Source organism: Gracilinanus agilis, chromosome 6, assembly GCF_016433145.1.
Source record: "Gracilinanus agilis isolate LMUSP501 chromosome 6, AgileGrace, whole genome shotgun sequence".
Lineage (NCBI taxonomy): Eukaryota > Metazoa > Chordata > Mammalia > Didelphimorphia > Didelphidae > Gracilinanus > Gracilinanus agilis.
Genome location: NC_058135.1, coordinates 219895363 through 219922734, shown reverse-complemented (window position 1 = coordinate 219922734; position 27372 = coordinate 219895363). Strand labels below are relative to the sequence as shown.

General features: G+C 33.9%; 1 protein-coding gene across 1 annotated transcript in view; it reads left to right on the top strand.

Moving 5' to 3' along the window:
- Nucleotides 1-27372, top strand: part of GRK4 (G protein-coupled receptor kinase 4) — a 178461-nt gene that overhangs the window by 87823 nt on the left and 63266 nt on the right. Inside the window, exons 4-7 of the mRNA XM_044682299.1 lie at nt 2947-3024; nt 8582-8682; nt 20359-20451; nt 22146-22209. Of these exons, the coding sequence (XP_044538234.1) occupies nt 2947-3024; nt 8582-8682; nt 20359-20451; nt 22146-22209 (336 nt within the window). The remainder of the gene's footprint in view (nt 1-2946; nt 3025-8581; nt 8683-20358; nt 20452-22145; nt 22210-27372) is intronic.

The following is a 27372-nucleotide window of genomic DNA, read 5'->3' as shown; positions in this document are numbered from 1 at the left end:
ATATGAACTTCAGAGAACTATGAAGCTAGGCAAAGGCATGATCTCTAGATTTAAGTTTGCAGAATTGAAAAATTATATTACCAATAAAAATGAAGCATTGGTATTTATGGATAAAAGGCACACTGTTAAGTGAGGAAGACCTGGATTCCAACCCTACCTCTGACATAATTTAGTGACTGTGGCTAAGCAACTAAGTAAAGGAATTTCCCTGCTCCAATGGAATCACAGGCCCAGGACAATAGAAATAATTGTTGACCCAATGATGTGGGCATGCTTTGAGTTCTCCTAGTTGCACTGTTTTGTATGGGCTTAGATCCTTTTAGGATGGATGGTTATTGTCTTTATAAAGCATATTGGCTGAATGCATCAACCTCCTCAGCAGCCTTGAAAGCTTATGGGCCCCATTCTCAGGCATTTTAAATAATTGAAGGAAATGACAAAATTTCAGTTAGAAGTTAGTGAAAATAAGGACCTTTTTGTCCCCCTTATCTAACTTAAACTCACAGAATCCTCATAAATCTGTTCTAAATGTTCAAGCTCAAGATCAGCTTCGTTTGCTAAAAGCAATTTTTGATGAGACCATAAGGAGCACTTGATTAATTGTCATCAAAGAATTAAGTTACCATTAAACCCAAAAACATTCAACAAAAAAAAAAATAATAAAGGCCATTAGAACAACCTTAATGGTTTGTTTGCAAATCATTAGAAGTTTTGCAATAGGCTATTAAATCCCTACAGTTACATTTCAGATTTGATTTATATATTCCTTTATCCAAACCGAATTTATCGAATGCCTCCTATATGAGGGCTTTAAAGCAGGATGGGAGAATGTAAAGGTAAATAAGTCCTTTCTTTTTGAAGATTTTCATCGATCAAGTTGGTATTAGGAGGGGGGAAAAACTTTACCAAAGGGTTATCTCTCAGAACTGATTAAATACACTTAGTCTAGTTGTACACACCTGGCATATTTAAGGGCAAAGTCTTATGGCATAGTATACTGGGCATAGAAGTGACTGTTAACCTTTAGCAACCTGGGTCTGTTGCATAGTCTAAACAACCGAGTTTTCTTTGAATAATACCCAGAGATCCTGGTCCTCTTATCCCTGCCCAGTTAACCATATTTCCTGACTACTGTAGCAGGGATTGCATTGACATTTAAATCAATCAAGTATTCTAATCAGTTGTTATCAAAGTGTTCTTTTATATCTTTCAAGAGCATTTTCTATAGATTTAATTGTGATTTGTGACTAAATATTGGGGAAGTAGCATTTCTGAAATGCAGGCCTTTGGGAGAATGATCATTTCATAAAACTGTACTTTGCTATGAAATTTGTAAAGGAATATATATATATATATATATATATATCTATTTCACAAAGTAAATTATAACACAGGGAACTGGTTGTATATATGCTTTCCCCAACTCAGTGAGAGAGGTCCACAAACAATTAATGTACATTGTAGCAGAGGCAAAGCTGTATACTTCAGAAATATCCTAATCACTGAGATTTGTGGAGCTCTTAGTCTTCTTTTTATATTACATAAATACTATTACTTAGTTTCTTCATCAATTAGAAGACAGAAAGTTTTGGTCTTTCGCTACTTCATCAACTTTTCAGATCTTAGGTCTTTTGTTTCTGTTTTAAATTATATTTTAAGAATGTTGAGATGATTTGTTTTAGGTACATTTTTGTTAAATTCTGTATAAAAGTTATTCAGTCCTTGGGATAGCAATGATTCAGGGAGACACTGAAACATCACCACCATCATACCAATAACAACAGATATTTATAGAATGCTTTTGTTTAAAATTCAAAAAGTACTTTGTAGATATTATCTTATTTTATCCTCATAACAAATCTTTGAGGATAGGAGCCATAAATGTTAATTATCTCTCTTTTTTAAATGAAGAGACTGAGTCTCAGAGAAATTAAGTAAATTGCCCAGTGTCACACAGCTAGTGAATGTCATATTTTGGATATAAATACAGGCAGTTCAGCTGCCCTGATAATGATAATATGGCAAAAATAATTCCTGCAGGAGAAATAAAAATTATTTGCCTGTAACCTGAGGCCTCCAAAATCCTATTATGTAAGGTAGATTATAATGGATTATAATTTACTGACTCTCAGCAGAAAGATTAAATTATGTCAAATCATCTTTTGGGTGACAAAGAATATGGGCAAGGATTTTTTAAAAGATATTTTCTTCTCATTTTTAAATTCCTCTCATGCCTTGGAGTATTTTTCATTCTTACTATATTCAGCTCTCCCACACTCTCTTTCCTTGCTAAATGTCTCTTAGTCTATTTATGGGTATGCCTGTTTCTTAGAATAATTTTAAGGAATATATGAAAAAGGAAAAGGTACTATTCTAGTAACCTCTGAAAGAAGTAACATTAGAATAGTATTATTGATCATTCCTCTTAACTCCTCTTCCATATGATCACCTGGATATTCAGGTTGAAAGGAACACCTAGAAGTAGTAATGTGTTTTTTGAGAGGACAAGAGGGGGGGAATATTCTGTTTCGAGTGGATAATTCGTTTTCTTTCATTATCACTTTATTTGAAGAGTTGAATAGCTCTCAGGCCAGATTCTGTTGAATGTTATTGAACAGAAATTAAAACTTAAACATTCAAGGTTGACAATAACCATCCATGTCATAAACTTTTATATATTAAGAAACTAAACATATCTTAGCACTGTTTTAAAAAAAGAATATAATTTACTGAATGGAATTAATTTTGTTTTGATATGTGCATATAAATATATAGATATTTCACCTTTCTATTCTGCTTTATGACTAAAATAATGCTAAATGATTTAAGTAGTAAATAAAAGTAGAATCACTGAAACTAGATTATGTATTCTATATATAGGTATATAATGAGGTTTTTTAAATATATAAAACAAAAATTTCCCCCCCCCCCCATTCTCTTTCCTAGGCAAAATATGAGGTGGCTTCAGATGAAAATCGAAGAGACTCTGCTCTGAAGGTTTTAGACAAATACTTCAACAATGGGGTATGTTTTGTTCTTTAGCTGATAACTGCCTATAATTTGTTATTCTTCAAGTTCAGATTGAATACTTCTTAGTTTCCAAGAGAACATATTAAAATGTAAGATGATTAAAGGTAATGTTATGTCAACTTTATTAATTAACTGAACAAATAGTTATTTTTTAAATTGTTCTAATTTAATTTCACTAGATAGTAACAAGAAATGAACTAAGGCTAAAAATAGCTTTTTCTCAGGCATTATAGGCAGATAGGTTCATTATACTTTTGATACTTTGCTTTATCATGTTCTTGTGGCTAGATTTTCCATGTTTATATCTGTGACATAGTACCCTTAGCATGACTTTCTTGGGCTACTAGTATTTCTACTTTAAAAAATACTAATTGATATAACAAACTCAGTAATTATTTAGTAATTAAGTAAAAGTATTTTTAGTAAAATTATTTAGTAGTGTACATAAATTTGTTGTTGTAATTGTTGAGTCATTTTCAGTAGTGTCTGACTCTTCATGACCCCAGTTTGAGGTTTTCTTGGCAAAGATGGCACACTAGTTTGCCTTTTCCTTCTCTAGCTCACTTTACAGATGAGGAAACTAAGGCAAACCAGGTTAGGGTGACTTACTCAGTATCAAAGAACTAGTGTCTCAGGCTAGACTTGAATTCAAGAAGTTGAGTCTTCCTGATTCCAAGTCCAGTATTCTTTTTTTTCTTCTTCTTCTTCTTTTTTTAACCCTTACCTTCCATCTTGGAGTCAATACTGTGTATTGGCTCCAAGGCAGAAGAGTGGTAAGGGTGGGGCAATGGGGGTCAAGTGACTTGCCCAGGGTCACACAGCTGGGAAGTGTCTGAGGCCAGATTTGAACTAGGCCTGGCTCTCAATCCACTGAGCTACCCAGCTGCCCCCACAAGTCCAGTATTCTTATCAACCATGCTATCTAACTGCATAGTATATAAATTTGGTACCTAATAATAGTTCCTGTGAATAATTGAGAAAATAATGGTAGTGCCCTGCCCTCAAGAAGCTTATAATATTTTAGGTAAATAAAACTAGTATTTCATGAAATGCTTTGAAGTTTCCAAAGTTTTTATGTTGAATAAAACTATGAAGTAGATAATATAAGTATTCTTATGCTCATTTCATAAGTGGAGGCCTAGAGGTGGTGAAATCTGACTCTCCCTCCATGGTTCTTTCCTGCTACACAGTGAGTGACTATAGTCACAGAGGGGTGCATAATTACTATCTGAATAAGTGATCTAGGCAAGGGCTTTGGGGTTTCTGAAGGCAAAGTATTGTGATTTGGGAAAGCTTCTCAAAAGTAGCAGCTCTTGAGTTGGGAGATAGGAAGCCAGGAACTAGAGAAAAGTGGGAGAGAGAAACTTTGAGAAGGAAGAAAATGTGAGCAAAGGCATGGGAACAGATAAGATGGGGAAACTTTATCACTAGTGGAAGACTCTGGAAGGTGCTTCGTGGATGATAGGGTTCAGAGGGCAGTTGGGGTGTAATCATGAAGGTATTTGAATGCCAGGCTAAGAAGTTCAGATTTTTAAGAGTGTGAACAGTTAAGTCTTTGCAGAAAAATTAATCTCATTTTGTGTGTAGAATAGATTGTGGGGGAGAAAAACTGGAGGCATAGACCAGTGGGAAGGCTATTTATGGTCTAGGGCAATAGTCTTCAAACATATTGGATTGCATACACTAACAGATAAAAAATTCTAGAGTTCACTAATATGTGCATTTATTTATGAATTCTATTTCTACTCATACACCATTCTGGTGATTACATACATTACAAAGCTTACACAAAATTTGAGATGAAAAAAGAATGAGATGAAGATGAAATAATATTAGATTCTAGAGTAAGTAGGAAGCCACTGGATTTTTTTGGGTAGGGAATAATGTGTACAAACTTGTGTTTTTGCTTTAGGAGCTAAACAGAAGACTGATTAGAGTAGAGAGAATCTTGAAGCAGAGAAACTTTTAGGTGGCCATTAAGGGAGATTGTTGGCTATGAGTGTAGGAAGAAGAGGATAGATGTAAAAGAGGTCTTAGAAGTAAAAATGACAAGATTTGGCAGTTAATTGTGTATTTGTGGTGGCAGGAAAATGAGTTGAGAATGACACAAGTTGTAAATAAAACTAGGTGTCTCGATGGATAGTGATGAAACAAATTAATTCACCCAGTTAGGAAGTTGTTAAAATGTCCAGACACGAGGCAATGAGGGCAATGAAATGGAAGAGAAAAGAATGAATTTGAGAGATAGCAAGGCAGTAGAAGATCATGTATGTAGCCTTGATGCAATGTTGTTAACACAGGCAGATTAAATATTTACACTATATTTTTAGTTCTTTTTCATTTTAAATTCACGTGTATACTCAGAGCAGTTACTGATCTCTTTATCAATGTCATGGTACAAGAGTAGTGAGTGGTACCTTTTCTTCCCTGTTTCAGTTTATATTTTTGTATTAATCTTTCATATAAAATAGACCATTGGGGCAGCTGGGTAGCTCAGTGGATTGAGAGTCAGGCCTAGAGACGGGAGGTCCTAGGTTCAAATCTGGCCTTAGACACTTCCCAGCTGTGTGACCCTGGGCAAGTCACTTGACTCTCATTGCCCACTCTTACCACTCTTCCACCTAGGAGCCAATACACAGAAGTTAAGGGTTTAAAAAAAAATAGACTATTGTTGAAGATAAAAATATACAAATATCTCATTATTTGATTCTTTCAGTTTATTGTAAAATAGTATATAAAATAATGATGCTTTTCATAGAAAAAAAACTAAAACCTCATTATAATACTGTCAGTAGGAATCTTTTCATGGAACCTACTTAGAGGTAAAATAGCCATATTATACCATATTATATAAATTCTTTTGATATTTCAGAAATGAAACCCCACTAAAACATATAAATAGATTTTCTTTTCTGACTGGGCTACAAACCTGAGAGTGCTATATATAGTTTGCCTAGATTTTAGTAAAGCATTTGAGGAAGTACATTATGCAATTCTTGTGGAAATAATGGAGAGATTTAGGCCACCTGGTAGTACATTTAAATGACCCAAGAGCTGTTTGAACAGCTGGAGTTAAGAGAATAGTTATTAATGGTTTGATTATCATCTTGAATAGAGAAACCCCTTAGAGTGCTCCATGTGTCCTGTGCCACTTATATCAATAACTCAGATAAAGCTATATATGACATGTTTAAAATTTGCATAAAACAAAGCTGAAAAAGATAGCTAGCATACCACATAATAGTCAAGAACCAAGGTTTTGGCAAGATAGAACTGCAATAAGAGAAAACTAGAGGTAAATACAAAGTCCAACACTTCAGTTCAAAAAAAATTACTTTCACAATTATAACATTAAAGGTGGGAGGAAAAGGATGTGACTTGTTCTTAACCTTAAAAATATCTCAGGATTTTATTGCATTATCAGATCAACATGTCAGTGGTATGCTGTCAGCCAAATAAGCTAATGCTGCAATGGGCTACATTGAAAACACAGCCTCCATTCATCAGGAGGCGAGATTCCCAGATTATTCTGCCGTAATGAAAACACATTTGGAGTATCGTGTTCAGTTCTGAGCATCACAAATTTAACAAGGATTTTGACATGATTCAGAGAAGAGCAGTCAGAATGATAAAGAATCTTGAGTCCCTGCCATAGGACGCTGAAAGAACTGCAGATGCATTTGACTTGGAGAAGCGAAGATTTAGGAGGAGCATGAGAACTATCTTTGTATGTGTGAAGGATTTTTGTGTGGAAAAGTGGTTGGTCTTGTACTATTCAGCTTCCTAAAGCAGACCTGGAAGCAGTGAGTAGAGCTGAAAAAAAAAAAAAAAAAAAAGGATAAGTTGAGATATGCTGTCAGAAGCTTCCCAAAGGTGAGCGCTATCCAAAAGTGGAATGGATTGCCTCAGCATTTAGTGGCTCATAAAGACTAGATGGCCACTTCCTATGTTTATTGTGGGGATTCTTCTTTGGATATGAATTGGATTAAATGACTTGCAGTGTGGTATCATTGTGACAGTCTGTTTCTGTTGCTGATTGACTTTTAGGTATTAAGTGGTCAAAAATTCCATTTTAAAATCATTTCTGGGGGACAGCTAGGTGGCTCAGTGGATTGAGAGCCAGGCCTAGAGATGGGAGGTCCTGGGTCCTTCAAATCTGGCCTCAGATACTTCCCAGCTGTGTGACCCTGGGCAAGTCACTTAACCCCCACTGCCTAGCCCTTATAATTCTTCTGCCTTGGAACTGATGCACAGTATTGATTCTAAGATGGAAGGTAAGGGTTAAAAAGAAATACAACTTTAAAATGATTTCTGAGAAGAAAAAATTAGAAATGGACCATATGTTAAAGGTTAAAGAAAATTATTAACTTTAGTCATGAATCAATGCTAGCCAGTGGTAATAATCTTTTGAAGCCTTAGCCTTTATTATAAAGAGACCATCCAGAGGCCAAGCTGTCCCCACTGTTGATGTTAAATTTCCTCTTTCTCCAGTGATAAGATGAAAGTTCAGTATCTATCCAATCACCTGCAGGCAAATCTTTGAAATGCTTCAAGAATAAAATATAAATTTTATTGAGCATGTAAAGCCCTTCATAACCTTGTATTCAGCCTGCTTTTTCAGCCTTATTATCCTGTATGGCCTTTCTCATGATCTCTGGTTCACTCAGATTAGACTTAGTGAAATTCTTCTTTACTTCCTATTTCCCTACCTTTGTACTACTGGCTTTTCTCCATACCTAGAGTATACTATCCCTCACCTCCATCTGTTAGTTCTCTTGTACTTCCAAGTATCATGTGTAAGTCTTTTGACAACTTTTATTTGTCCAGAAGCCAGCAAAAAATAGCTTTCCTTTTTGTTTCTGTAGCAATTATATACTCATGGAAGTTTTTAACTATTGTTTTCATTTTCTCCATGAATAAAGTTCTGTAAGGTTTTTCTTTCTCAGTGTTAACATTAGATTTTTTTTTTTGTAGTTGACCTTTTGGTCCAGGCGTAAGGAGCACACAACTTATATTTTCAAAATCAGATTTTGAGAGATAACTGATGAATAGAACTAGTGAGGCATATTGAGAAATTTCTAAAAGCTATATAAATATGTATATTTGTACACACACATATACATTTGTGAATAATTTTTAGAATTTTGTAAATAGCCAATCCTATAACAAGATAACAGTTAGCATATATTGAACTGTTTCACATTTATTGTTATGAATTCTTTCTTCTCACTAGTTATACTTATTTTAACCTGTTTTTGACTTTGCAATTTAAAAATTCTGCCTTGAGTTATAAAAACTCAACTGTTTGTCAGCTTTTCACAATATTAAGAAATCCTAACATATTTTAAAATATCAAATGGGAGCTGTTTCCATGCTTCTAATCTCAGTTATGTGCAAATTCAAATTTTGCCAAAATTGGAATAAAGTCTCTCTCACCGGTCAGTTAATTTGCTTGACCTTTTCCCTTTCCTTCCTTAACAAGCTCTTCTAATGAAGGATTTATTTTAAGATTATTAATTGTGCTTTTGTATTTGGTTTGTGTTATGTGAAGTCTGCTGCCCATTTACCGGAAATACCTCAGGATATAGTGAAAGAATGTAAAGAGAGGCTGGAGCAGAGCCCTTGCAAAGAGCTTTTTAAAGACTGCACTAGGTAAGTGATGAATGCACAGCACTGTAATTACTACCAAAAACTATAAATATTGTATTACCATAACCAGATGTTAAGGTAACTTTTTTTCCTGCTCTCAATAAAAAGAATTACAGACATTACCACAGTACTTTCAAAATCAAGATAAAAATTTCTAGTTGGCTTACTCTTAAGTGAAAGCAAATAGGTTAAAAAAGAGCAGATATATAATGAATTAAAGAATCACTAGTTGAACTAAAATTCCCTGTGATCCGTCAGCTGCCTCAAAATTCTGCCTGCTCTTTGTCCCAGCATCTCATTTTCAGGCTTGAAAATAACCTATTAAAGAGTAATTTTAAAAACTAAGCTTCTCTGAAACCTTGAATGTGTGGCAGAAATGATGACCAACTTTTAAGGTGACCAAAACTCAGATCACTTTAGGGCTTTGTGGATTAGCCTTAGGATATAGAAGCATTGTGGAAATAGGCAAATTTCCCTAACCTGATATCTTATTTATCCCAAGTCCAGTGAGCTTTTATATTAGCCTCAGTGGAAATTTTTCTAGATTTTACAATCCTTTAAATACTTATGGCTCATTATCATGTTATATTTCTATAATCCGTTTACATTAAAAAAAAATGCCTTCTCATCTATACTTCAGCATCTTTGTAATAGCTTTCTGAGGTTCTTGGAAGGATAGCATTAGTTTTATGTTACTGAGCAATATTGTATACCTAATTTGAGAAGAATCTTAAGAGTTCTTTGGTGATGATACCATCACTAGAACCAATAAGTTATAGTCACTAGGGGGCAGCTGGGTAGTCAGTGAATTGACAGCTAGGCCTAGAGTCAGGAGGTCCTAGGTTCAAATCTGGCCTCAGACACTTCCCAGATGTGTGACCCTGGGCAAGTCACTTGACCCCCATTGCCTACCCTTACCACTCTTCTGCCTTGGAGCCAATACACATTATTGACTCCAAGATGGAAGGTAAGGGTTTTTAATTAAAAAATAAAATAAAATAAATAAGTTATGGTCACTAAAAGTTTCTCTAGTCATGATATTTCTTAACCAAGGATCCATTCCAATGGATTCTATAATTAGATTTCAGGGGATTCATGATTTGAATGGGGAAAAAATTAAATCTTTATTTTCATTAACTTCTGAAATTAGAGGTCTTCATATTGTTTCAGTTCTCTATGGATAATCTACAATAAGGCACATATATGAATGATGAGAAAGATGAGATGTAGAATTGTGACCTATGTCTACAGAGTGAGTTCTTTTGCCAGTCAAATTATAGGTCTTCCTATATATCTAGGATTTCAAATAAAGGTATTTGTGGAGAAATGAGTTTAGAATTTCACTTCTTCAATAGACCAGGCATCCTGATACTGTGGTAACTGTTACTATTTGACAGCAAAGAAACTCAGGGTTTTGCTATAACTCACAGTCTTAGAGTTGCCTAGAGCGCTGAGATGTTAAGAGATTGCCCAGGTTCCCACAGCCAGTGTGTATCAGAGAGGTCTTCTCTTGGCTTCAAGATCAACTCTGTATCCACTGTGCTATCTTGTCTCCATTGTAAATGAAAAATATTAAGTCAAAGCCAGAATTTCAATAAATGTCTATTTAGCAAATGGAAACAGATCATCTTAAAATAAGAGAATACGTTCAGGTTGAAGAGTTGTAACAAAACACAATTAGAATAGGCGGTGGAAACAAAGCCTGCAAAGATTCTATCCCAAAAGTCACTAAATTGTTCCTCCTCAGCATGACACAGCAATACTATAACTAATCCCAAAGATATAAAAAATGGAGGAAAAGGACTCATATGAACAAATATATTAATGGTGGCACATTTTGTTAGAGTTAAAAACCAGAAATAAAAGTGAGTCCTCATCAATTTGGAAATGGATCAGCAAATTATAGTGTAGGAATTTAATGGAATATTATTATCCTATAAGAAATGATGAAAGGGAGGAATTCAAAGAAGCCTAGAAAGTCTTATAAGAACCAATGCAAAGTAAAGTGAGAACCTGGGCAGTGGTTTATGTGATGCCTACAACAATGTAAAAAGAAAACATGAACTCTGGGCTGCACACGGACAAGTCATGACTTTGGAAAATTAATGACGAAGCACACCATCCTCTTCCGGAAGTGATGGATGTAAATTAAAAATGAGGCATCTATTTTATTTTTTGGTTCAAAATTTTCAATTATTAAGTACTTATTTTTTCTCCATTTTATCTTCTCCTTACCTCTGGAAAAAAATAAAAGAAAAACAGAAACCCTTACATGACTAATAAAGCAAAACAAGTTTCCATATTGGCCATGTCCAAGAATATATGACTCATTTTGCATATTTAGTACATCACCTGTCTGTCAAGAGGTAAATAAATTTCTTACTTATGAGTCCTTTGGAATCATAGTTGATCATTGCTTGTGTTATTACAGTATAAAATTGTTCACTTTATTCTATCAACTCATTTAGTTCTTGTTTAGCCTTTCTCTCATTTGATACTTTCTTAATTTCTAGTTCTTTGCCACTCCAAAAAGAGCCACTATAAATATTTTTTTGTATATATTGGACCTTTGCTTCTTTCTTTGGTCTCTTTGTGATATTGAACAAGAAATAGGATCATTGAGTCGGAGGACATACACAGTTTAGTAACTTTTGGAGTATAGTTCCAATAGTTTGTTTTCCAGAGTGGACGATCACATTCAAAACTCCACCAGCTTTGCATCAATATATCATTTTCCATAGTCCCTCTAATATCTGTCATTTTCCTTTCTTGTCAACTTTGACCATTTTATGAGTATGAGGTGGAACCTTGGCTTTTTTTAAATTTGCATTCCCCTAATTATTAGTAATTTGGGGCATTTTTTCATATGCCTAGTCAACTTAGATTTCTTCCTTTGAGAATTACCTGTTCATATCCTTTAACCATTCATCAATTGGGGAATAGTTCTTATTCTTATAAATTTGGATCAATTATATATATATATATATATATCTTTAAATGAGACCTTTATTCAAGAAACTTGCTGCAGAGATTTTTTTCCCAGTTAACTGCTTCCTTTCTCATTTTAAATGCATTGAAATTTGTTTGTGCAAAACCTTTCATTTAATGTAATCAAAATTGAACACTTTATCTTTTATGATGCTCTCTATCCCTTGTTTGGTCATGAACTCTTCCCCATTTATAGTCATGAATGGTATTTTTTTCCTCTTTCCTCTCATTTGTTTATGATGTGACCTTTTATGCCCAAGCAGTATACCTTTTTTTTTTTACATTTATTAATATTCATTTTTAACATGGTTACATGATTCATGCTCCTCCTTTCCCCTTCAACCCCCCCCCCCGAACCCCCCCTATCCATGCGCATTTCCACTAGTTTTGTCATGTGTCCTTGATTGAGACCAATTTCCAAATTGTTGGTAGTTGCATTGGTGTGATAGTTTCGAGTCCACATCCCCACTCATGTCCACCCCAACCCATGCGTTCAAGCAGTTGTTTTTCTTTTATGTTTCCTCTCCTGCAGTCCTTCCTCTGAATGTGGGTAGCATCTTTACCATAAATCCCTCAGAATTGTCCTGGGTCATTGTATTGCTGCTGGTTCAGAGGTCCATTACATTCGATTTTACCACAGTATATCAGTCTCTGTGTACAATGTTCTTCTGGCTCTGCTCCTTTCGCTCTGCATCTGTTCCTGGAGGTCTCTCCAGTTCGCCTGGAACTCCTCCAGTTTATTATTCCTTTTAGCACAATAGTATTCCATCACCCGCATATACCACAGTTTGTTCAGCCATTCCCCAATTGAAGGACATACCCTCCTTTTCCAATTTGTTGCCACCACAAAAAGCGCAGCTATGAATATTTTCGTACAAGTCTGTTTATCTATGATCTCTTTGGGGTACAAACCCAGCAATGGTATGGCTGAGTCAAAGGGCAGGCATTCTTTTACAGCCCTCTGAGCATGACCCCAAATTGCCAGCCAGAATGGCCGGATCAGTTCACAGCTCCACCAGCAATGCATTAATGTCCCAATTTTGCCACATCCCCTCCAGCATTCACTACTCTCCCCTTCTTTCATTTTAGCCAATCTGCTAGGTGTGAGGTGATACCTCAGAGCTGTTTTGATTTGCATTTCTCTGATTATTAGAGATTTGGAACACTTTCTCATGTGCTTATTGATACTTTTGATTTCTTTACCTGAAAATTGCCTATTCATGTCTCTTGCCCATTTATCAATTGGGGAATGGCTTGATTTTTTATACAATTGCTTTAACTCCTTGTATATTTGATTAATTAGACCCCTGTCAGAATTTTTCGTTATAAAGATTTTTTCCCAATTTGTTGTTTCCCTTCTGATTTTGACTACATTCTTTTTGTTTGTACAAAAGCTTTTTAGTTTAATATAATCAAAACCATTAAATTTACATTTCGTAATTTTCTCTAACTCTTGCTTGGCTTTAAAATCTTTCCTTTCCCAGAGATCTAATAAGTATACTATTCTGTGTTCACTTAACTTGTATATAGTTTCCCTCTTTATATTCAAGTCATTCACCCATTCTGAATTTATCTTGGTGTAGGGTGTGAAATGTTGATCTAGACATAATCTCTCCCATATTGTTTTCCAAATTTCCCAGCAGTTTTTGTCAAATAGTGGATTCATGTCCCAAAAGTTGGGCTCTTTGGGTTTATCATACACTGTCTTGCTGATGTCATTTATCCCCAGTCTATTCCATTGATCCTCCTCTCTATCTCTTAGCCAGTACCATATTGTTTTGATGACTGCTGCTTTATAGTATAGTTTAATATCTGGTACTGCTAGGCCCCCTTCCTTCACATTTTTTTTCATTATTTCCCTTGATATTCTTGATCTTTTGTTATTCCAAATGAAATTTGTTATAGTTTTTTCTAATTCAGTAAAGAAGTTTTTTGGTAGCTTGATAGGTATGGCGCTAAATAGGTAAATTAATTTGGGTAGAATTGTCATTTTTATTATGTTAGCTCGACCTACCCATGAGCAATCAATGGCTTTCCAATTGTTTAGATCCAGTTTTATTTGTTTGGAAAGTGTTTTGTAGTTGTTTTCATATAATTGCTGTGTTTGTTTTGGTAGGTATATTCCTAGGTATTTTATATTGTCTAGGGTGATTTTGAATGGTGTTTCTCTTTCTACTTCTTGCTGCTCTAGTGTGTTGGAAATGTATAGAAATGCTGATGATTTATGTGCATTTATTTTGTATCCTGCAACTTTGCTAAAGTTGTTGATTATTTCTACAAGCTTCTTAGTTGATTCTCTAGGATTTTTTAAGTAGACCATCATATCATCTGCAAAGAGTGATAGCTTAGTCTCCTCCTTGCCTATTTTGATACCTTCAATTTCTTTTTCTTCTCTAATTGCAACTGCTAGTGTTTCTAGTACTATGTTGAATAATAGAGGTGATAATGGGCATCCTTGTTTTACTCCTGATCTTATTGGGAAGGCTTCTAATTTATCCCCATTGCATATGATGTTTGTTGATGGTTTTAGGTATATACTGTTTATTATTTTTAGGAAAGGTCCTTCTATTCCTATACTTTTCAGTGTTTTCAATAGGAATGGATGCTGTATTTTGTCAAAGGCTTTTTCAGCATCTATTGAGATGATCATGTGATTTTTGTTTGTTAGACTGTTGATATGGTCAATTATGTGGATGGTTTTCCTAATGTTGAACCAACCTTGCATTCCTGGTATAAATCCCACCTGATCATGGTGAATGATTTTCTTAATTACTTGCTGGAGTCTCTTTGCTAGTATTCTATTTAAGATTTTTGCATCTATGTTCATTAGGGAGATTGGTCTGTAGTTTTCTTTCTCTGTTTTTGGTCTCCCTGGCTTTGGAATCAGTACCATATTTGTGTCATAAAAGGAATTTGGTAGGACTCCTTCTTTGCTTATCATATCAAATAATTTGTATAGTATTGGGATTAGTTGCTCTTTGAATGTCTGATAGAATTCACTTGTGAATCCATCAGGCCCTGGCGATTTTTTCTTAGGGAGTTCTTTGATGGCTAGTTCAATTTCTTTTTCTAATATGGGATTATTTAGGTATTCTATTTCTTTTGCTGTTAGTCTAGGCAGTTTATATTTTTGTAAATATTCGTCCATATCTCCTAAATTGTTATATTTATTGCCATATAATTGGGCAAAATAGTTTTTAATGATTGCCTTAATTTCCCCTTCATTAGAGGTGAGGTCTCCCTTTTCATCTTTGATACTATCAATTTGGTTTTCTTCTTTCCTTTTTTTTATTAGATTGACCAGTACTTTGTCTATTTTATCTGTTCATTGATCTCTGCCCTCCTTAATTTGTTAATATATGCACTCAAGGATATAAATTTTCCCCTGAGTACTGCCTTGGCCGCATCCCACAGATTTTGGTAGGATGTCTCATCATTGTCATTTTCTTCTATGAAATTGTTGATTGTTTCTATGATTCCTTCTTTGACCAATTGGTTTTGAAGAATCATATTATTTAATTTCCGCAGTATACCTTTTTTGAGTGTATCTTAGGTATATGAGGTGCAATGGAAGAAAATAGTATAGTGGATACAGAGCTGATCTTGAAGCTAAGAGAAGACCTAGTTAAATGCCATCTCTAGACCTCTTTTCAGCTAAACTGCATCTACTTTTTCCCAGTAGTTTTTGTCAAAAAGTAAGTCCTTATATTAATAGTTGGAGTCTTTGAGTTTGTTGAACACTAGGCTACTAGGTTCATTTACTTTGGAATGTGATGTACTAAATCTGTTTCATTGTTTGGCCTCTATTTTTTAACCAGTACCATCAATTTGTTTTGCTGATTACTGTTTTCTAGCAGAGTTCAAGATCTGAAACTTCTAAATCTTGTTCCACACTTTTGGTCTTTTTCCTTTTGAAGTTCTTTATCTTTTGTTGTTCTAGTTGAATTTCTAGGTCTTGTAAAGCCCTCCTTTGGTAATTTTGATATGGCAGTGAATAAATAAATTAACTTTGGTAGTAGTATAACTTTTATTATATCGGCTTACCCTACCCATTCATAATTAGTATTTATCAAATTATTTAGGCCTGCATTTCTGCAATGTTTTATAATTGGATTTATATCAGTAGACACCTAGATATTTTATACATCCTATAGTTATTTAAATAAAATTTATCTTTTTATTTCCGACTGTCAGATATGGATGATTATACACAGAAATTCTCATGATTTTTTGTATATTCCACAACTTTGCTACATTAATTATTATTATTAATGTTTTAACATTTTTCTCTAGGGTTCTATAAGTAAATCATTTTATCATCTGCAAAAAAAAAGCAATAATTCTGTTTCTTTTGACTATGCTTATTCTTTCAATTTCATTTTGCTATTACTAGTATTTCTAGGACTATCTCAAATAATTGTGATGATAATGAATGCCCTTGCTTTTGGTTTTCTTCTTTCTTTTTTCAAAATAAAAGTAAATAATAGTTTACCTATTTTCCTACCAAAAACACCCAGAGGTGGGAGCTCCTAGGTTTAAATCTGGCCTGAGGCACTTCCTAGCTGTGTGACCCTGGGAAAGTCACTTAATCCCCATTGCCTAGGTCTTAACATTCTTCTGCCTTGGAATCAATACACAGTATTGATTCTAAGATGGAAGGTAAGGGTTTAAAAAAAAATAACTCCTGGTTTTATTAATTTATTCAATTTTTTTTACTTTCAGTTTTCTTAATCTCTAAAAAAAACCTGTTAATTTTACTAGTTTTTGTTTGTTTTTTTTTTAGTTGTATGCCCAATTTGTTTTTCTTGGTTTTCTCTCTTTTGTTGATGAAAGTATTTAGAGATATAAATTTTCCAATAAAGACTTATTCAGTATATACTATAAATTTTGTCATGTTGTTTAACTTGTTATTAACTTTTATTAAATGAGCTGTCATTTCTTTGTTTTTTTTCCTTTGGTCAATCAGTAATTTAGAATCAATTATTTAGTCTCTGGTTAATTTTTAATCCTTCCTTAAGAGTCTTTTTTTATTGAATATAATTTTTGTGAAATGTTCAATTAAAAGATTGTTTAATATTAATGCATTCCTGCATTTGTTTATAAGGTTTTTATGCCTTAATAAATGGAATATTTTAGCAAAAGTGCCATTTACAGATGAGGACTGTGTAAATTCTTCCCTATTCACATTCAGTAATCACCAGAGATCTTTGATATCTAACTCTAATCTTTTATTCAAGTCTTTAACTTCTCCCTCCTTTGTTAGTGAATTTATTTTTAATCTTTATCTTCTGTCTTAAAATTAATACCAAGTGTAATTTCCAAGGCAGAAGAGCAGTAAAACCTGTCTAGGTGATTAGGGTTAATTGACTTGCTCAGGATCACACATCTAGCAAGTGTCTGAGGCCAGATTTGAATCCAGGACTTCTAATCAATAGGCCTGGCTCTCTCCACTGATCCCCCTAGCTGCCCCCTCTTATTTATTGTTTAAAATTAGATTTGTCTAGCTATGAAGGAAATATAATAAAGTATTTTCTCTTTGTAACTCATTTAGCTTTTTTTAGAAAAGTATTTAGAAATTGTGTCATTTGGTGAATATATGTTAAGTATTTATATTAATTCATTGTCAATGTCTCATTTTGCAGTTTTATTACATCATATTGTAGCTTCCCTGTTTATCCCATATATACATGTATATATATATTTTTTTGCTTTTTCTTTATCTGAGATGATGATTGCTATACCTGCTTTTTTTTTAGATTTTCAAAGGCATAATATATTATGACAGAGTAATTACTAGAACTCAGGTGTTCTGGCCTCAAATTTAGCACTTTTTCCAACATTTAAATTACCTCTCTACCATTTTGTTGTCTTATAATTTAAAAAATAACTATATTTTTGTAGCTATTACAGGCTGAGCTAAAAAGAATAACCCATAATAGGGTCCTGAAGCTAAAATGAACAGCTTTTAGCAATGTAGCATTAACAAAACATAACTTATTTAGCCATTTTTCTATCATGGGACATTTCAGATACTTCCAGGTTTCTTTGGTTTGGTTTTGGTTGTTTTTATTTCCATTACTTTAATTTCCATTTAATTAGCAGAATGATATTGCTAATTAAAATCTGAACTGCGGTGGCTCTTTTATTATTCTTGATAATACATTCAAAGATTTATTCCCAATAATGGGATTATTGGATCAAAAGACAAGATTCTTTTTAATAACTTCTATTGCATACTACCAGAACTGTCTTTCTTTTAAAAATCCTTACCTTCCATCTTAGAATCAACACTAAGTGTTGATTCCAAGGCAGAAGAGAAATATGGGCAAGGCAATTTGAGTTAAGTGACTTGTCCAGGGTCACATAACTGGGAAGTATAGGCTAAATTTGAACTCAGGACCTTCTGTCTCTAGGCCTGGCTTTCTATCTACTGAGCAACCTAGTTGCCCCCCAGAACTTTCTACAAAGATTCCATGTTTTCAATTCCATCAACAATGAATGATGAACATTTATTAAACAGTTATTATGTGCCCGGCACTATAATGTTGGGGTTATAAATAATATAAATAAGAAGATAGTCCCTGCCCTCAAGAAGCTTTAAATCTATTGGTGTATATAATTGCACAAAAAAAGAAAGCTGAAAAGTGGGGTGGAGATCATTAGGAGAGTACCTGTTTCTGTATAACCCCACCAATATTGAGTTACCAGTAGAAAATGTTACTTCAATGTTGTTTTAATTTGCATTTAGTTTTTGTGGGTTCTGGAGCATTTTTATCCAGTGTTCATTGAATTATATTGAATTTGACCATTGCGATTTTTTTCATAATTTCTTTACATATTTTGGATTTTTGTTGCAGAGATTATTTTAATATATTGAAGAACAACTTTCTCTCTCTTTGTAATTCCTATTTATTGAAAAGTAAAGTCATTTCCCTATCATGGTTAAGTACTTTGTATTCGTTTTTTCTACCTTTTTTATACTTTGTGAATGTTTTTGATTTGGGGAATTAAAAAAAAATTATGACTTTCATTAGTTTGGAATTCACTGAGATATATTTTATGAGATGTGAGTTTAATGCTACCTTATATTGAGACAATTCCACATTTTCCCAAATACATTTATTAAATAATTAATCCTTTAGTTTTTATTTCCTCTAGTTTTTGTTTTCATTTTATTGATAATGTATCATTTCTATAGTATAGAAGAGCTTTGTCCTCAAAGTGAGGCTTACTTTTAAATCTTGTCATTTTTCTTCTTTGGGTCTCTGCTCGTCAGTTCTACATTTAATGTTCTTTGAACTCCAAATCTGTGATTCTATGATCCATTGGTTGATTTTTTTTTTTGCACAGTAATAAATAGATTTGAGAACAACAACTTTGTAATATGTTTTAAGAGCACATTCTTTAGTCCTACTCCTACCCCAAATCATCCCCTTTTATGGCTTTACTTGATTTTTTCACACAAATTTAATTTAAAATTTTTTTGATTTCTGTGGAGTAATACCATTGGTATTTTTATTGGTATTATATGAATTAATTTTAGGGCTATTATCATTTTCCCCGTATTAATCTGGTATATCCTTGAATATTGTTAAACTCTTCTTTTATTTCAGCCATTGCAATCTCATGATGGTATCAATACAGGTTGTTTATTCCTAGTTAATTCCAAAATATCTGATAGCTCTTGTTAATATTATAACTAGGGTTTCTTTTTCTTTTTTATATTTCCTGATCTATATTGTAGCCTCAGCATTAAACAATAGGTTAATGATTAAATAAATAGTAGATTAGTTTAAGAAAATAGTATAATGCAATTGAGACTGACAAGTGTGAGGAATATAACAATAAAGATCATTATAAAGCGTGGGAAAGAAGTAAAACTAAAAGGGAGTACACAGTATAATGATATAAGAAGAAAGGAATGACTTGTCAGAGAATTTTGATAGAAAAATAATAACAATGAAGTTATAAATTTTGTTAATTGAATTTCATTTATTTAAGGAAATATTTATAAAATAATTCCATTGTATTGATAGTTCATGTTACTTATAATTATATATAATATAATTATGTATAATTCATTTTTTTAAACAACTGTGTGATGGAACTGAGTATCAAAAAACAACAGAAGAAACGTGAGCATAGTATATTGAATAGTTGCTCAACTAAAGGAACAGGCCCTGTTAAATACAAGTTGTAAGCCAAGTTGTTTTCACTTGGAGTGAATTGATGTTAATATATAAATCCACACTATAGATAATAATACTATTATCCATTATCATCCTTAGCTGTCTAAGGAAATGCATTTTTAATGAACACTACAGTTTTGATCATTAGCATATTTTCAGAGAACTATCTGGATACTTGGAATAATTATTCTCAAATAGTTATCTATAGGTAAAATTCTGTATACCATATCCATTTTCCTATTTTTTGAAATTAAAAATACATTCCCAATCCCCACATATTAGAATATACTTGCCATAGCAAATGTAATAGTAGCACAAGTAGTAAAGAGTTAGGATTCCAGATGGCCAAATTTAACCCATTACATATTAAATTTGTTTTTTGCATTATGCAAGATCTCATGTAATCATGGTAGATAACTCTTTTTAAAGGTAGATAATAGGTTTCACATGGTTGAACCATCACTATGTAGTTGTAATATAATTTTGTGAAATATTTTTCTAGGGTTGTCCATGATTATTTAAGTGGAAGACCATTTGAGGAGTACCAGGAAAGCATGTATTTCTCTCGATTTTTACAATGGAAATGGTTGGAAAGGTATGGCTTATTGGTTTGGTTTCCCCTCCCCACATATTGTTCATGAAGTAAATTATAATCTCTAATATTTTGTGTAAATTTCATTGTAACTTTAAAAAATTCTATGAAGGATACTTATTATTTTCATTGTTTATCACGAAGGATAGTAATAAGACTTTGGTGCTGAATCAAAATAGGTGATAGCATTTCTCTTAGTTCATCTGTACATTACCTTTTTCTTTCCTTCTTTTTGTGTGTATGTGTGTTTTAATGCATATTAGCCTTCTAAATGAGGCATTTAGAAATTAGAATTTATAAGAGCTTTGAAAAATTATCTTTTCCAACCATTTTGAACTTTTCTGCTTAGAAAACAAGACCAAAGTGACAGGAATATTCCTTAGAATACTTTTGTTCCCCTGTTCATGTATGCTCTTCCCCCACTTTTTTTAGTGGGCTTTCTATCACCCTGCATATGGGATGTGCTCACAATGTTCTAGACACCATGTCAAGCACTGGGTATATAAAGAAAAACAAAAATACAGCCCTGCCCCCAAGGAGTTCACATTCTGATGAGGCAGACAACCTGCAAACATTTCCATCCAGTCGGGTGGATCAGGAAGGGCCTTTGGCAGAAGGTGAGATTTGAGCTTAGTCTGTGACAAGTCCCAGAGACGCCTGGAAGGGCAGGGGTGGGGTTGGGGTAAAGGGATCCACAGATGTTGTGTTAGGTCGGGAGGTAGTGAGGTCAGAGCTATGCTCAGGGCATTGTGTGGAAGATGGTCTGCAATGGAGAAGATATAAAGGCCCTTCTAAGCCCAGCCAATATGCAATTAAAATCATCCAGATAGGTGCTGTGGTACAGGTCTACACCAGGGTCAACATGTGAGTGGTGGGGAGGACAGAAGAGAAGTGGCCAAGAGGGCAACAAGGCTTGGAAGCAAATGGGTGGTAGGCCAAAGCTGAGAGTCAGAAGAGTCGGGAAAGGAGGAGCATCTGGGGAAAAGTTCTCATTTGGACTTTGGAAGTTGAGATAAGGCCCAGTCAAAAGGATAATTGCTTGTGAAATGGCCTGTCCATCAGATTTTAAAGACTTTTTCAATGCAGTAATATAAGTCCATTAGCAGATATTTATGGAGCACTTAGTCATATGCCGGTTACAGTTCTAAGAGCTAATCATTCCCTGCCCTAAAGGGGAAAAGAGGGAGCTCACAGCAAAGGGGCTCAAACTCTTTTTGATAAGACAGAGGAGTATGATGTTCCCTCCTTCCCCAAGAGAATGGTGGAGCTTTTCTACAGTGACTGCTCAGTGGGGGAGAGTCAGTTAGGGAGAGGAAGGACATCTTGCTGCAGCGAGGACCCTTTTCCCCTGGATCATTTGCTAACATTAGCATCCAGAATTAATGAAGATTCATGGATAACTCTGTCTTACTGAAAATCTCTTGGAAAATTTAGGATTGTTCCTTATTAGGATCCATCCCACCAGAAATAATCTTTATTTCTTAGAGATTATTCCCCTAGAAGGTGCCCTAGATCCTGACATGAATACTCATTGTGCTTGTTAGCATTCTTCTGGCCATTTGTGTGCCCTTTTATATGTGATCCCTTCGCCATAGGAAAGATCCTTTAATCAACTAGGCTTGTTAACTTTGAAGCAGAAATGTTATGTGAGACATCTAACCTATATTCTTTTTCTGTTTTTGTTTTTTACTGACTAGGCAACCTGTAACCAAAAATACATTTAGACATTACAGAGTTCTAGGAAAAGGAGGATTTGGAGAGGTGAGTAATGGAGAGCTATCATCATCAGCAATAATTTTCTGAGGGCAGGCAGGGATGTTAAGTTAAATCTTTACCTTCTGTCTTTGAATCAATACTAAGTATCAGTTCTAAGGCAGAAGAGCAGTAAAGGCTAGTCCAGTGATGGGCAAACTTTTTAAAGAGGGGCCAAAGGAAAGGAAATGCTCATCTGTCAGTCTGTTTCTAAGGCAACTCTTTCAAAATTTCATTGTATTGTATCCTACTCATTGTATTTGTCAGATTAGGAATAATGTCACAGGGCGGATAGAACATTTCAGGGGGCCGCATCTGGCCTGCAGGCCATAATTTGCCCATCACTGGACTAGGCAATTGGGATTAAGTGGCTTGCGCAGAGTCACACAGGTAGGAAGTGTGAGGCCACATTTGGACCTGGTTCCTTCTGACTGCAGATCAGAAGCTCCATCCACTGATGCACCTAGCTGTCCCGTTAGTAATAATTCTTGAAAGACTGGAACAAAATGAAAATTGAACCACAAAGCATCAACCATAAGTAAAGTATTATACCAGTGTTGATTTAATTACTATTCTTTGGTGCTAACTTTTTAAAATGAGTGTTCCAAACATCTGTGAAAATCACCATTGGACATCAAATGCCTTTTCTTAATCAGTATACAAAAATAAGTTTCATTGTGTTTATTCATCATGCTCATTCCCTTATATCTGAAGGATTCCTCCTCAAATATCTCAAAAAAGGTTATTCTCCTCGTATCCCCACCCCATCTATATTCATTCTTTGAGGACAAGCTTATCTACCATGATTCAAAATTTCTATTTCCATAAAATGTACTTACTTCATAAAAACTTCACATAAATATATTAAATCATTCAGTTTTGCTTGCAAACATAATTGATTGGCTTGAAAATATGTTTTGTCACCCGAATCAATAATTACTATTAAGATTGTGAGTACAGTGAAAACTTTTTTAAGAAACTCTTCCAAATCATTGAATTTTAATCTTTTTACCAAGTAGCCTTCAAATACTCAAATCTTTTATATAGTGTTCATTATAGTTGTACCTTATAGTTTGGTTGAAGAAGAAATGCTATTGTAATCTCCCAACTGTTTTACAAAACGTTTGTGAGCATATTTAAACTACATTTATTTGTCAGTTATTAAATCTATAGAACAAAAATATACTAAGTGGTTAGGTGAGATAAAAAATTTAAGCTGTCATCCCTCAAAGAAGTTACAAGTCTAGTGAACTGCAGTCTGAGGGAGTATAACATATAAACAACAAATCATTATAACATGCATAGGCATGTCTACTTTTACATTAACATTTGTTATGGTTTCCAAAGTGCTTTTTTCACAAACAGCCTTGTAACATTGGTAGGTCAGTTGCCATTTTACATTTGAGAAAACAGGCCTGAAATTCAAGAGTCATGTTAAGAATCAAAGAAACAGAGACTGAGCCTTATGTCCTTTGACTCCAAGACTAAGGTTATTTTCATTACATTGTGTTGGATGACAGATTTGTAATACAAATAAATCCCAAATTCATTCAAAAACAATTACAGTGTGTAATACCAACCTCCATAAATGAATAAGTTTAGGGAATCCTTGCATATCTCTTCATTAGAGTCATGCTTGGTCTTTATAATTTTGTTATACTTTGGGGTTTTGAGGTTGTAGTTCTTTCTATTTACATTGTTGTAGTTACTGTGTATATTATTTTTTTGATTCTACTTTCTTCTCTCTGCATCAGTTCAGATAGATCTTTCTATGCTTCTCTGTATACATCACATGCATCATTTTGTAGAACCCAGTAACATTCTATTACATTCATATGCCACACCTTGGTTAGCCATTCCCCAATTGATGGGCATCTATTTTGTTTCCATTTTTTAGATATCACAATAAGTGCTGCTGTAAGTATTTTGGAGTATATGAGGATTGCTTTTTTTAAATGGCTTCTTTGGAGTAGAAGCTTTGTAATGCAGTTTCTGGTTCAAAGGGTATGGAAATTTTAGTCACTTTATTTGTATTGTTCCAAATTGTCTTCCAGAATGGTTGTGCCATTTCACAGCCACCAACAATGTATTAGTACTCCTCTCCACAACTCCTGCAATATTGACTGTTTCCATTTTTGCCAGTTTGTAGGATGTGAAATAAAAGCCTCAGCATTGTTTTGTTTTGCATTTCTCCTTTTATTGTGGTGATTTGGAGCATTTTTTCATGTGTTTGTGAATTCTGCAATTCTTTGGAGAGCTGTTTGTTCATATCCTTTGACCAGTTATCTATTGGGGAATAACAGTTGTGCATACATGTATGTTTGTGTGTGTGTGCATGTACATGTATTTGATATATTTTGGATGCCAAACTATTATCAGAAAAATTTGGTACAGAGGCTTTTTCAACTTTAAGCACTTCCTATGTTTTTCTAGATGCATTAATATTGTCTTGCAAAAGCTTTTTAGCTTCAAGTAATCTTAATTGATCAGTTTTATCTTTTGGAATTTCCTCTATCTCTTGTTGATTTATGAATATATCTCCTACTTTTAGCTGAGAGGTGTATAATCTGTTTCTCTGCTAATTTTTTTTAATAGTACGATGTTTACAGAGGCAGCTGGGTAGCTCAGTGGATTGAGAGCCAGGCCCAGGGACTGGAGGTTCTAGGTTCAAATCTGGACTCAGACACTTAACTGTGTGGCACTTAACTGCCATTGCCTAGCCCTTACCAGTCTTCTGCTTTAGAACCAATACATGCCAATACTTCTAAGACAGAAGGTGAGGGTTTAAAAAAATGGTATGATGCTTAATATTAAGGTCACATGTCCATGTAGAATGTATTGTGAAATATGGTGTAAGGTGTTGGTCTACGCCTAATTTCTGCCAGACTGCCTTTCCAGTTTTCCTAGCAGTTTTTTTTTTTAATCAAATAAGTTTGTTTTTTTCTCCTGGGTAATTTAAGTTCCCATTTTATCAAATGCTGGTTTATTGAGTTCTGCTGTTTCTGATTCTAACTTGTAGAGTCTGTTCCATTGACTTTTCTGTTTTTTAATCAACCCTAAATGGTTTTGATGACCACTACTTTATATTATATATAGTTTAAAATCTGGAAGTGCTACTCTCCCTTCATTTCTCCTCCCTTTCACCATTTCCCTTGATTTTTCTAGATCTTTTGTTTTTTCCAAATAAATTTTGTTATTATTTTGTCAGGTTCTATAAAGTATCCTCTTGGTAAGTTGATTGATGTAGCATTAAAATTTTAAATTAGTATTGTCATTTTTATTATCCTACCCATGAGTAGGAATATTCAGTATTCCTTTAACTATTTAAGTTGTTCTTTATTTAAGGAAAACTTCTTAATTGAATCTATATAAATGTTTTGTATGCTTTTGTAGGCCAAGATGTTTTGTGTATTTTGTAGTTATTTGAAATGGTATTTTCATTTTTATTGTGATAACTAAGTGGCTCAGTGGATAGAGCACAAGACATGGAGTCAGGAATACTTGGGTTCAAATTTAGCCTGACACTAGCTATGTGAACCTGAGCAAGTTACTTAACCTCTGTTTACCTCAGTTCCCTCATCAAAATAAAGATGATAATAGCACCTACCTTTCATGTTTGTTTTGAGGATCAAATGAAAAAATCATAAAAGCACCTATTTAGTGCCTAACATGTAATAAACACCATGAAAATGTTACATGTTAATATTATTAATAAAATCCTTATATTAATAGGGGACATGTAGTTGGTGCCATGGATAGAGACTTAGGTCTGGAGTCAGGAAGAACCGAGTTCAAATATAGCATCAGAAACTTACTAGCTATGTGTCCCTGGGCAAGTCACTTAACCTTGTTTGCCTCAGTTTCCTCATTTGTAAAGTGAGCTGGAGAAGGAAATTGCAAACTACCACAGTATTTAAAAAAAACAAATAAACTTAAATGAGATCATGAAGAATTGAACACAACTGAAATCACTGAACAACTATATTAATAATAGCTATTATTAGCTATTGTTAATCTTGTCTTTTATTGTTATATAGAAATCCAGTTGATTTTTTAATATTTATTTTGTAGCCTGCAACTTTACTGAAGCCATTGACTCAGTTGGTATCTTTGCTGATTCCCTAGTATTTTCCAAGTAAATCAACCTCTACCATAAGCAAACACGAATAGTTTTATCCCTTTTTTACATATCTTTATTCTCAGTTTCTTTCTCTTGTCTTACTGTTGTTGCTTGCATTTCCAGAACTATATCAAATAATATTGAGGAGTGAACATCCTTACTTCACTAAATTCACTGGAAAAGGTTCTAGTTTATCTCCATTGCATATGATGCTTGCTTTGGTTTTTGATAGGTGCTTTTTTCTGCTGTTAAAAAAAGATCCCTTTAAGCCCATGTTTTGTAGGGTTTTTAAGAATGAAAGAGTATTGTATTTTATCAAAGACTTTTTCTGCATCTTTGGGATGATCATTTGGTTTAGGATGTTTTGGTTTTGATATGATTAATTATGTTGATTGTTTGCCTGATGTTGATTCATCCATGCATTCCTGTTATACATCCCACTTGGTCAAAATGAATAATTTATTGGATAAATCATTGTAATATAATAAGATTTTGTTAAGAATGTTATGGTCAGGTAATAAAAATGAACATCCTACCCAAATTAATTTACCTATTTAGTGCCATACCTATCAAATTACCAAAAAACTTCTTTACTGAATTAGGAAAAACTGTAACAGATTTCATCTGGAATAACAAAAGATCAAGAATATCAAAGGAAATAATGAAAAAAAATGTGAAGGAAGGGGGCCTAGCAGTACTAGATATCAAACTATACTATAAAGCAGCAGTCATTAAATCAATATGGTACTGGCTAAGAGATAGAGAGGAGAATCAGTGGAATAGACTTGGGGTTAATGATGTCAGCAAGACAGTGTATGATGAACCCAAAGAGCCCAACTTTTGGGACATGAACCCACTATTTGATAAAAACTGCTGGGAAATTTGGAAAACAATATGGGAGAGATTAGGTTTAGATCAACATCTCACACCCTACACCAAGATAAATTCAGAATGGGTGAATGACTTGAATATAAAGAGGGAAACTATAAATAAGTTAAGTGAACACAGAATAGTATACTTGTCAGATCTCTGGGAAAGGAAAGATTTTAAAA